General features: G+C 48.7%; 1 protein-coding gene across 2 annotated transcripts; it reads right to left on the bottom strand.

Annotated features, from left to right (window-relative positions):
• Positions 1-3,782: 3,782 nt before the first annotated feature.
• AGMAT (agmatinase) lies at positions 3,783-11,998 on the bottom strand. Of its 2 annotated transcripts, XM_029227970.1 has the most exons (7): positions 11,652-11,998; positions 10,462-10,664; positions 8,177-8,225; positions 6,933-7,128; positions 6,315-6,494; positions 5,085-5,169; positions 3,783-3,981 (listed from the first exon to the last, which is right to left on the bottom strand). In XM_029227970.1, the coding sequence occupies exons 1-7, from the start codon at positions 11,948-11,950 to the stop codon at positions 3,908-3,910; spliced, it is 1,086 nt and encodes a 361-aa protein (XP_029083803.1). In that variant the 5' UTR covers positions 11,951-11,998; the 3' UTR covers positions 3,783-3,907. The 2 variants fall into 2 exon arrangements, with proteins under 2 accessions (XP_029083803.1, XP_029083804.1); XM_029227971.1 differs by lacking the exon at positions 5,085-5,169 and having other exon boundaries at positions 3,808-3,981; positions 11,652-11,950.
• Between the last annotated feature and the right edge of the window lie 278 nt (positions 11,999-12,276).

Raw genomic sequence — 12,276 nt, 5'->3', positions numbered from 1 at the left:
GGCCCCTGTGAACAGGTATTTTCAGGATTCAAACTATCACAATGGACAGAGTATAGATTTTAGATTATTCTTCCAGAACAGTGGCTAGAAGAATCTTTCCTTTGTCCTGTTCTAACCTAGGAGTGAAAAACACCAAACGCTGAATTCCCCACATCTGAATACTTTCCTTTGGGTCTTTTTTCCTCATTTGAATGCCACACTATTTAAAATAGACTGCTCATTCCCTCTTCCTTTGTCGCCCCGCCCCGTGCTCGCCCCCCACCTCCCCTGTCCTGTCTCTGTGCTGTGGGACAAGCACAGGGCTGGACCCTGCAGCAGAGCCTGGGGGGACCTCGCGAGCCTGGTGTGCCGGTCGGGCCATCTGTCCCCCGCCCCGCCTCGGCCGTGCTTCTGCCGCGGTGCATGCTGTAACGGTGGGACAAGCCACCGCAGCTTCTGGGCCCTGTGTCTCAAAAGAGGCCTAGTTCCAAGCGATCTTACATTAGTGTTTTTTTTGGTAGTAAATGGCTAAAAGTATATTTGGGGGGTATCCTCCTACAACAGCTTGTCAGCCACGGTTTTAAAAGGTTAGGACTGCGTGGGGGTTTCTGCACGTATGTTTGGTTTTCTTCCCGAGACAAGAGAAGGGAGGGCTGGGCAGTGCCTGAGCAATGCCTTCTCGAGCATCCCATCAGCCCCCTCCCAAACACTAAGAGTAGCCGGGGAGGGATCCGCGTGGCAAGAAGTACTGTAATGACCTTGAGCCATTTACCTGTATGTTTTCAGATGCCTTTCTGCCTCTGTCAGTTTTAGGGTGTGGATATTAGGAGCCATAACTTGTAATCTTGCTCTCTGAACGTAGAGGTAAGCTGCTATAAGCCAGTAGATGTTAAACTGACGACACGTTATTCCTGCCGTGAGTCAGGCTCAAGGAACCTCTTCCCTACAGTGACGTCTCTTTAGTAAACTATCAGACATATCTTTGTATCAAGGAACTTAAAATTTCTCAGCAATTGTATTTTGAATACTGTTACCCCAAAAGTGCTGTATCTTCAAGTCCTCTTTGGTGACAAGTGAGCCAAGACACATCCTAGGCTTCCGTTTTGCTCACTTTGAGCTTCTGGCCTACATTTTGATGTCTCATCTTAATTGTTTTCACTCTTAAGTTACAACTGCTTCACCAGTAACAGGGTCAGACCTGTCATCAGCACCCCAGCTCGCTGAGCTCCAGTGAACGATGGACCCCAGGCGGGGCCCTACCAGCCAGTTAAGAGAGCTTACCTTTTCTTTTTAAAGCACACCACCAGTGGAGTTTGGACAACCTCAAAGTGTTCAAATGTCAAAACAAGTTGCCTTTTTGTAAAGTGAAGGGTCAAAATCAGTGATGGGACAAAATAGGTCAATATTTTCTTTAATCGTAATTGCTTTAAACTAAGCCATTTGGATTGAGCTCCAGTGGCAAGGAACAAATTATTTGAGCCCAGAAATCCCTAGTTTTCATGGAATCTGTAGCTTTATTTAAAAAAATAAATCACTGCCAGGCTTATTTTTCCACATGAACTTCTAAAAGTGGGTGTTTATTCTTATTGCCGTATCTCATGGCATCTGGCCTAGGTAGAACTGATCAAGGAATTCATTTTTGGCTCTGTGATGCACCAAGTCCTCAAAATTATTTTCTGCATCTCTTATGGCCAAGTTGCTTATATGAGTAGTGTTTTGGTTCAGTGGTAGGTTTTTATTTTTTTAATTTCTAGTACTAATGGGATTCCTGACCTTAATTTCTGAAAACCAAAAACACCCCAGATTCGTTCACTTTAAAAAATTGTATCATTAAAATAAAAAGCACCTTCAGACAGCTGCACCTGTCATTTGTATAAAGAAAGGAAAGTGATAATAGTGAAAACGTTCCTAGGAAATATTTCAATCGAAAAAAAATCATCTACAGATCCGTTTGGGGGCTGGTAGCTATCTATGTCCCCCAAGAGGAAACTGGGAAGCTTTTAAACTGACCTTTACCCTTGACCACCTAAGCCTTTCCTCCTGAATGTCATTTCCATGAATTTGTTTACTTTTGTGTCAAATGTATGAGCCACTGCCCTGGTCAGCCAATGCTACCATTTATCTTACATATGTAATCACACAGACCCAATTTTGGCTCTAAGTTAACTTCCTAGTCTTCGAGTGTCTTGAAACTGACAACGTTGATGTTTTCAGAGGTAGGTTTTTCTGATTGATACAGACTCTGCAACATGTTTAGCAGATGAGGACAACAACTGGCCTGAAACAAACCTTCGTAGATATACGCACCCATTTTTTAAAAATTGTTTTATCAGCCCAGGTGTTGGTGGCACAATCTAACACCGAGTTCATCACCTCCAACTAGGCAACATGTCAGCGAGCAGGCCTGCCCTAACTCCCACTGGGCACCACAGGCTTGCTGCCTTCGCTTATTGACCGTGAAAACTTGGTTGTGGTTTCAAATAATAGGTTGATTCCCTCCTTATTCAGTACGTAAGTGTTTTCCTGCTATAAAAAGAAGTGGGATCTGAATGTGTTTTAAGTGGTTTGCATTGTTTGGGGAAAGGGATTAGGAGCAAACACTCAAACATTTTTTTTCCAAGTAAAATTCTTGAAAAGCTGATGCAAAATATTCTTTAGAGCTGAAACGTTGGTCGTGTCCAAATACCTGACATTGTCCCTTGAAACAAACGCAGCGTGTCTGCTGCCCAGTCTGTTCCGTTTGTCAGGGAGGATGATGGTGCTTTCGAGACAGACCTGAAAAGAAGGTGAATATTTTGCACTTTTGATCCTCTTCGGAACAAATAACTTATTTGGCAAATGGTGTCTTTTTTATGTTGTTTTTGTTTTGTATTGTGAACAGGCGCTGAAGCTGTTATTTTGTTTTAAGAATATTTACAGACTGGAAACAGAAATAAACTATTTTAATGTGTGATGGTTATGGGTAGCTCTTATGTCACGAGATGATGATTTGACCGTGGACACGTTATCACCAAAACTGAATTCGCGTGTAACTCAACACGTGCTTAAGGTCATCACGCCTCCACTGCAGATTTGGGGAATTGCTGTCATAGAGGGTGGGTCAGCTTGAAGAGAAGATAACGCAAAACAGGCTCAGAGGGAGCGGGTTAAGGAAAGGCCACTAAGAGCCAGCTGATGTCACCTGGTTTTGAAGACATTCTTGCATCTTCCTGGGCTTTTTTTTTTTTTTTTTGCGGTACGCGGGCCTCCCACTGTTGTGGCCTTTCCCGTTGCGGAGCACAGGCTCCGGACGCGCGGGCTCAGCGGCCATGGCTCACGGGCCCAGCCGCTCCGCGGCATGTGGGATCTTCCCGGACCAGGCCACGAACCCGTGTCCCCTGCATCGGCAGGCGGACTCTCAACCACTGTGCCACCAGGGAAGCCCTTCCTGGGCTTTTGAGTGGGAAGTTTCTTTATCAGGATCTGCCTGTTCTTTTTTCTTTCAAACTTTTTCTATGTTCACGATGGTCCTAAAACCAAGATGCTCCTCAGCGTAGGGGCTGTATTTTAAAGGAAGATACTATAGAAATATGGAATGTTTTTCTACAGTATTATTTCATAGGGTTTTTTCATTTCATTCCTCCAGATTTTAGATAATCTTAAACTAAATTCTCCATCCCTTTCCCCTTTATCCTCCATCACCATTCATCAAAGGAAAAAAAAAAAAGCACAAATGCATTCTTTTTAAGTTAATTCAAACACCTTAGGAATATTAGCTGTTTGGATTAGAGTTCTACTGTAAACCCCTATTGTAGAGCCACCAGTGACACTTTTAGCAGAACGTTTTATTGGCATAAACTCTTGAGTACTCAGATTGCTTGCACATAAGTTCTGGAGAATTTGTCATCCGGGCAAGCTCTTGTTTTACTTGAACATCGTAGCACAACATTCAGGCGACTGTCACTTTGGGGAGAACACACAGCATCTCAAAGAGCAGGTTAGCCGCCACGAGGGCTGTGTTTCCTACAAAGCAGTGAAAAACCCAAACGTGAACACCACACAGACCGCCTCCTGAGGCCGAGCCCCTCGGGCTCCTCAGCCTTTGTCCCTTTGTGCTTCCTTTCCCAGAGTCCTGCCTTGCGTGCTTCTCTGCGGTTCCCCACCGCCCCGTGGACATGCTTTCCCCGGCGTTCTCTCCATCAAGCATCATTCAGAAAAGGTATTTTAAAATTCAGAAGGCTCTCTGTTTACTCTGAGAACAGATTTCCCCCAAAGGAAAACCTATCATATTGGTGTGTATCGTATTTACTATCTATCCTCTAAGGCTAACGGGCCTAACCCTGTAAGTTTTTCTAGATTAAAATTATTGGGATGGCATTGGCTTTGAATCTCTCTCCTAAACCAACTAACTCCCCCACTTTATCAATATTAATAAATACCATTTATGCCTTGAGAATTCACTTTTCAATGAAATATCCAAGGCAGATGGCACTGGGCAGCCCTATTGCTGAACTGCACGCTGGTTTCTCTCTCTTCTGCTGACGGGTGGGCCAGCTAACACTCCTTAGCCGCCTCCCAGGGGTTTTGTTAGGGTTCATTAGCTCACATCTGTACGGTGTACAGTAATAGGTTTATTTTCTTCACCGTAGGACATACTCAGCCGGTTCCCGAGTTATATAAAGGGACCCATCCATCTACTTATTAACTAGATTAATACAATTTAAACTAGCCGCTGGGACTTCCCTGGTGGCGCAGTGGTTAAGAATCCGCCTGCCAAGGCAGGAGACACAGGTTCAAGCCCTGGTCCGGGAAGATCCCACATGCCGCAGAGCAACTAAGCCCGTGCGCCACAACTACTGAGCCTGCGCTCTAGAGCCCGTGAGCCACAACTACTGAGCCCATGTGCTGCAACTACTGAAGCCCACGCGCCTAGAGCCAGTGCTCCGCAACAAGAGAAGCCACTGCAATGAGAAGCCCGCACACCGCAATTAAGAGTAGCCCCCACTCGACACAACTAGAGAAAGCCCGCATGCAACGAAGACCCAACGCAGCCAAAAATAAAAAATATAATAAAAAAATAAAAAATAAATTAGCCGCTGCCTACGAATCACATTTGTCTCCCTTACCAGAAGGATCGTACGGCGGTGAAACCTCCACAAGATCACAACCCACCACGTTCAGGCCTTGACAACCCCGGATGATCTCCAGAGCCTGTCCAAGATGAAGCTTGAGTTGTCCAGAGAAGTAATCATTGACAACAGAAAGCAACCAGTAGAGGCCTCCATGGATTTCTCCCAACACGGGCCTGCCCTTCGACTTGGAACTGTCGCTTTCCCTCAATAAACATTCATTGACCACCAGGCACCCTGGTGGGATCACAGAGACAAACCAATCGCTTCAATGCCAGCATGAAGGGCTTCAGGAATAGTCTGAGCACGTGTCGCAGCCTGAAGAGGCTGGGGAAGGCTCCCGCAAGGTGGAAACACTTAGTTCAAGGAACTGACCAAGCAGAGGAGCAGGGAGAGGGCAGCCCAGGGAGAGGGAAAGACACATGCAAAGGCGCCAAGACGGAAGAAGTACTAGTAGTCAGACGTGGCCAGAGATAGGATGAGTGAGGGGGGTGGCAGGAAGAGCGTCACTTTGCTTCCGTTCTGCAGGTGAAAAGCAGGAAGGATGCGAAGCCAAGGAATGAGGAGTGTGTTCTAGAAAACTGACGGGAACTGGGAAAGGCTTTAGAGAGGCTGTTGTGACCATCCTCCTTTCTGAGAGGATAGAAGACAGTTGATTAGTTCAAGCAGTCTTCATTCATTTACTCCAGTATCTGTGAGTACCTCCTACTTATGTCAGACACTCTCCTCGGCTCAGAGAGTAGTGAACAGAACAAAGGTCCACCCCTGGAGCTTTCCTTCTAGGTAGAGCCACCCTCCAGTTCTGCCTCCCTGTGCTATGCTCAGCATACCATGGGAGCTTTCTTTGGGGGTTTCTAAAACTCTTGAACTACCCTGGGAGGTGTTAATCCCACTGTGCATACCTTTAAAATTTAACCCCAAAAAGGTAAGTTTGGTGTCTGAACAGGGGGCACTACAGTATTGTCCCCATGAACAGGTGGACCAGAGGCAGAAAGACCAAATAACGGACTATTATATCCCAGATAAGAAAAGAGGGCCCTTGCCAAAATCAGTCACTCCTCAATAAGGGAGAATCCAAACCTGTGATCAGCCCTGAGCACAATAAAGGCCCAGGTGCTCTGATTTTAAAAGCCCATCCTGATTTGTAAAGACTCAGTTCAGGTCCCAGGAAAGTGGGGAGCTAAGTATCCTCACCCACAGGAAGTGTCACTGGTGGAGCCTCCTTACCTGACTAGGGGTGAGACCAGCAATTTCGGGTGTCCCTGTCCCTGGGGCATAGGCAGGGTCCAAGCCGTCGATATCAAAGCTGATATAAATGGGTCTGACTCCCATCTGCTGCCTCACTTTTCCCATCAGAGGAACCAGCGACTTCATCCAGCAGTCTTCAGCCAGGACCACCCGGAAGCCCTGAGAAAGAATTGAAGAGCAGAAAGGTGACACTTGGGCCTGGCAGCATTTACTGGGCATTTCCTATAGGCCTACCCCGTGCTCGGCTTATGTGCACCTCAAAGTTGACCCCCGATACCCATGAGGAGGGAACTATCGTCCCCATATCAGACCCATCGCCTTGGGTCTGGACCTCCTTCACTCTTTTCCAAGCCAGCAGCATCCAAGGGCCTGGTTTGTTTCTGCTTGTCTCCCCTCCCCAGCGATGAGAGGCCTCCTCTGTCTCGTGAACTATCATCCCCGCTCCTATCTGCTCCACATGACGCAAACTCACCCTTCTGTCCCCACTTTGAGCTTGATTAGCAAAGTCCCTTTGAATCCATAGCCTCCACTGAGTGGGCAATGGAGAGAAAGGCACTTTGGGGCCGGGGACAGAGGGAGGGGCCTTCGGCCTGTCACCTGGCTCCGGCTGTATCTGTAGGTATCCAAGGTCATGGAAGAGCCCCGGATGCCGATCTGTACCACGCGCTTACAGTCCAGGAGTCCCTCGTCCACGCAACGGCGGAAGGGCGTCCCGTGATAGAGCTTCTCACCCAGGGCCTTGTCCGCCACGTCCATGTGTGCATCCACGTGCACCAGCCCCATAGGCCCATGCCTGATGACAACAGGGCGGCTCAGAAGCCAGGCCTCCCAGTGGGGCCTGAACACCACCACCCTCCAGGCCGCCAAAACTTGATGACAATTCATAGCCGTGGAGGGGGGACCTGGCATCAGTTACCAGCCTTGCAACTGGTTTCTGTCTTCAAACCACTTAGCTTCTCAGAAGGACAATAAGCTCAGAGAAGTCAAGCAGAAGGTAGTCACGTGCTTTAGCTGACACTCCCTACCTATCGCCCAGAATTTTCTTCACTTACAGATGGAGAGGGCTGGGAGGATGAAAGTAAAGGGTGGCGGCTCAGGTGAGCTGGTCTGAAGGCTCTAATCAGCACCACCCTTTCTCCAACTGCGGTAACCAAGAAGCAGCTTCTACTCCGCTCTCCCTCTCTAATCCCCATCAACCCTGCCAGCCGCCCCAAAGAAACAGACAATCCAAATCAGTGCCAGGCAAACACAGCTTCCAGAAAAGCCTTGTACCCACCCACCCACCCCCAGCCAGAATGCCACCCACATAGCTTTCCTCTATATGAATTCTGGAGCTCACCACCTTGGCCCATCTGTCTATTTCTCAAACTAACTAACCCAAATTAGTCAATCCCTGCTAGATTTTCACTACTGGAAAAATCCATCTTCTCATCCTCTGGGAAAGGGGCCCTTTCAGGAAAAAACAGGGCCTCTCCTCAGCAAGCAATACCATTGTGCCTGTCAGTATTTGTATTTGGCCTCTGAAGCAAAACAGAAACTGAAGTTAACTGGGGTTGTGTATTTCACTAGGGGCTCATCTTCCAAAAACAGAGGCAAATGCTGAGCGGGCATACCAGGGCAGATCTAGGGCAAGGGCGGGTGGCCAGGGTGTTAATAATAAATTGTCTTGGCTCCCATCTGGTGACTGACAGACACACCTGGAGCTTGACCTTAATTTTGATCCATAGAAGCAACTCAGTGGGGAATTTCCTATCATCTCCAACAACCTGAGGCAGCAGAGGTCACCTGACGCCATCTAGCAGAAAACAACTCATTCCCCAGCTCCGGCCTTTGGGACTTACTTTTCTGCCACCGCTTGCAATATAGGATAGGTGATTGTGTGATCTCCACCTTCAAGGAGACAAAAAAAGAAAACATCTGGAACGTGGATAAGATTCGAGGACCACGTATCACCTAGAACGATCTTTAATCTGCCCAATTCTGCCACCCTTTCGATTAGACTGGAAGAACTATAACCCCAGCTAAAATATGATCTTGTTCAGTGGTGGAGAAATGGCCACTAAATGTTTGACATTACATTGTCATTTAAAAGAGGAAATTAAATTAAGGCTTATAGGGAAAATGCTCGGACCAGCTCTGTCCAGTTGAACTTCCTGCAGTGACACGCATGTTCTGTATCTGCACTGGCCAACATGGTGGTCACTAGCCATTGGCTATTGAAATGTGGCTCACGCAACTGAAGAATTGCATTTTTTATTTTATTTAATTGTAATTCATTTAAATAGCCACATGTGGCTAGGGGCTACCATAATGGACAACACAGGCCTAGAAAAGTATTACCATTGATAATTATTAATAACAACAACAGCTATATTTATGGAAGCTTAAAACATGCCAGTCACAAAGTTGGGCACTTTATATGCACTTTTGTTATATGCCCCTGACACAATATAAGAAGGTAGGTGGTGGTATTTTTATTCCCATATTACAGATAAGGAAATGAAGCATCAAGAGCTAGTGAGAGGTGGAGCTGAGATTTCAAACCACGTCAGCCAGAAACCCCACTCCTTACCACTATGCTCTGCAGGCTGGGCCCTCTCATTTGGCAAAAATAAATTTGGATATTTAGAAAAAGGTACTATTTTGACTATTGGTGAACAGGAAGAGAAAGAACTGCTACAGTGAGAGTGGGGCAGGGTGGGGGAGGGTAAGAGGAAAGCTGCCCTATAGATTGACATAGACCCTGACGAGAGGAAAAGACCCCCTTGCAGTTCTCTCAAATAAAGTCATTGAAACAACGTCCTTGAATACTTAAGAAGTCACAACTAAGCCCCTGCTGGCAGCCTCCTCGGGCCTGGCATCAAGGGCTGGGACAAGGTGAGGTGGATAGAGGCAGTTGCCAGATGCAAAATTGAAGGGACACCAAAAAAAAATAAAAAATAAACTCAGTAATTGGGGAATTCCCTGGCTGTCCAGCGATTAGGACTCTGCACTTACACTGCAGGGGACCTGGGCCCCATCCCTGGCCAGGGGACGAATGAAGATCCTGCAAGCTGTGTGGCCAAAAAAGAAAAAAAACTAAGTAATCAAGATAAATATTATTTTAATGTAATATTTTAAAAAATCAAAATCAATGCAAAAAAAAAGGATCCATGATAGGAACTTCCCTGGTGGTGCAGTGGTTAAGAATCTGCCTGCCAATGCAGGGTACACAGGTTCGAGCCCTGGTCTGGGAAGATCCCACATGCCGCACAGCAACTAGGCCCGAGAGCCACAACTACTGAAGCCCGTGTGCCTCAGAGCCCGCATGCTGCAACTACTGAGCCCGTGTGCCTAGAGCCCGTGCTCCACAACAAGAGAAGCCACCGCAAGGAGAAGCCCACGCTACTTTATTTTATTTATTTATTTTTCTTTTTTATAAATTTATTTTATTTTACTTTTGGCTGCGTTGGGTAGTCCCAGGGAACTGCGCCACCAGGGAAGTCCCTTTTTTTTATTTTTATTTTTGGCTGCGTTGGGTCTTCATTGCTATGCACGGGCTTTCTCTAGCTGCCGTGAGCGGGGGCTACTCTTCCTTGCGGCGCGCAGGCTTCTCACTGCAGTGGCTTCTCTTGTTGCAGAGCATGGGCTCTAGGTACGCGGGCTCAGTAGTTGTGGCACATGGGCTTAGTTGCTCCGCAGCATGTGGGATCTTCCCGGACCAGGGCTCGAATCCACGTCCCCTGCATTGGCAGGCGGATTCTTAACCACTGCGCTACCAGGGAAGTCCCCCATGATAAACTCTAAATAAAGAGAGGATCAGCAACTGTGCTGTTCTGAGCCATACTGGAACCTGAGGCAAAAAGGGAAATCAGTAATATGTATTGCTGACTTTTTGGCACCCCTTAAACTTTGCACCAAGGTGAGTGCCTCACTTGCTTCACCCTGGTCCATCCCTGTCAGTCACATTAGTCCAAAAATGTAAATATCCTCTCCCCAGGGGTTAAAATAAATGAACTAAAAATGTTCCCTTTCCTACTGTCTCCATATTGCCAGTGGCTCCCCCTGGAGAAGTAACCGTACTCCAGCTCATGATAAATAGACCCTGAGCTCAGAGAACTACCCTCTCCCTTGCAGATGCCATTACCCAAGGTCAGAGGAATACAGCCAGCTGCTACAATTTTCTGATAGGCCTCTCGAATTAGGCGGCAGCTGTCCTGAAGGTTGTAAAGATTGACATTCACATCGCCTAGGTCTGCAACCATGAGGGACTGGAAGGGGAGGGCTCCTGTGCTAGGGTTGGCTGTCCGAAGCAGCACTGATTCTTCGCGGATCCGTCGGGGTCCAAATCTGGAGGAGAAAGAATCAGCCTGTGAGTCATCCCTAAAGGTTTAGAGGCTCTGCCTAGGCCAGGGCTTCCCAGGCTCTGTGCTGGGGCTGGCTGAATCTTTGCTGCAGGGGGTAGGGGTCATCCTATACATTGCAGGATGTTTAGCAGCAATGCTGGTCTTTACCCACTAGATGCCAGTAGCAGCCCTTCCCCCACGTTGTGATAACCAAAAATGCCTCCAGACTCTGCCAAATGTCCCCTGGGGGGAAAATGTCACACACACGTTGAGGACCACTGATCTAGCCTATATAGTGAAGAGATTAAAGGTACAGACTTAGAAGCCCACCAATCACCAATTTACTAAATGGCATTAGATTATTTCTTAATCTCCCTGAGCCTCAGTTTCCTAAACTGTTGCTGCGGAATCGTAAATAGCTGATGTTCAATAATTAGAAAGATCGATTTTACTTCCTCTAACTTGATCTTAGGAAAACTGCCTTATTCTGGGGACTTCCCTGGCGGTTTAGTTGTTACGACTCCGCATCTCCACTGCAGGGGGCATGCGGTGATCCCTGGCGGGGGGAACTAAGATCCCGCAGGCTGCGCGACCAAAAAAAGAAGAAAAAATTGCCTTATTTGGAGCAAATTCTTGAGTCACGTGACATCTAGAGGTTTGGGGAAGGGCAACCAGCTTCTGTTCTCAAACTTAATGTCCCCTGCTTCTGTAAACCGGGGTACCCACAGCCACCATCCAGCTAGGCCAGGGAACGGGGCAGGGAGAAGGCTCAGTCCTTAAACCCCCTTTCTTTACCAATGGATGACACGGCTGAGCCCTCAGGGTTGCTTGAGGGAAACCAGCTGTCTCTCAAAGGATTGGGGGCACTTTGGAGCCAGGCACTGGCTTCCAACTCAACCCTGGGTGAGGGAAAGCGCCTCTCCATGAGTTTTGTGTGCGCAGTGGCCGCCAGGCTGTCCCAACACGTGTCCCCGAGTCCTTCGGGGCTTACCTCGCCCCGGGCCGGTTGGAGGTCCCAATGTCCAGCGGCACCCCGATGAAGGCGGCATCCAGCCCCTCGGGGGAGGCCTGCACGGGCAGCCGCATCATGGAGCAGATGCCCACCGACCGGGCCACGAACTCGGAGCTGGGAGGTTGGTTCCGGGGGGCGTCGGAGGCCTGGCGGCTCTGGCTGCTGCCGGGATCGCAGAGCCCAGCCGCAGGACGCACGCGACCCCCGAGAACCAGCCCCAGCGCGCCCCCGCCGCCCCCCGGGCCCCGGGCGCAGCCGGACGCCAGCAGCCGCAGCATCCCGCCCGCCCCGCTAGTCCCCGCTGGTCCCCGCAGCGGCCGGGGCGAGTGTGCCAGCGCCCGAGACGCCCCGGGCTCAAAGGGCAGGGGCGCCTGGAGATCACGGGCGGGGGAGGGGCCCAGGGATCGGGCGGCTCTCTCCCTGCACACCTTCCTGGACTTCGGCCTCTAGTTCCTTTCATAACTAGAGCCAGGCCCGGGACTCCCTACCGACGTCCACCGCACTGGCCCAGGTCGGTCCCTCCGCACCGAAATCAGGCCCTTGGCAGCTTCTTCTCCCAGAGTAACACCTAATGCAACTTCCCTGGCAGTCCAGTGGTTAAGAC

Source organism: Monodon monoceros, unplaced genomic scaffold (assembly GCF_005190385.1).
Source record: "Monodon monoceros isolate NGI ecotype Baffin Bay Population unplaced genomic scaffold, NGI_Narwhal_1 Super_Scaffold_18, whole genome shotgun sequence".
In the NCBI taxonomy this organism is placed as follows: domain Eukaryota; kingdom Metazoa; phylum Chordata; class Mammalia; order Artiodactyla; family Monodontidae; genus Monodon; species Monodon monoceros.
This window is presented reverse-complemented; position numbering and strand designations above follow the sequence as displayed.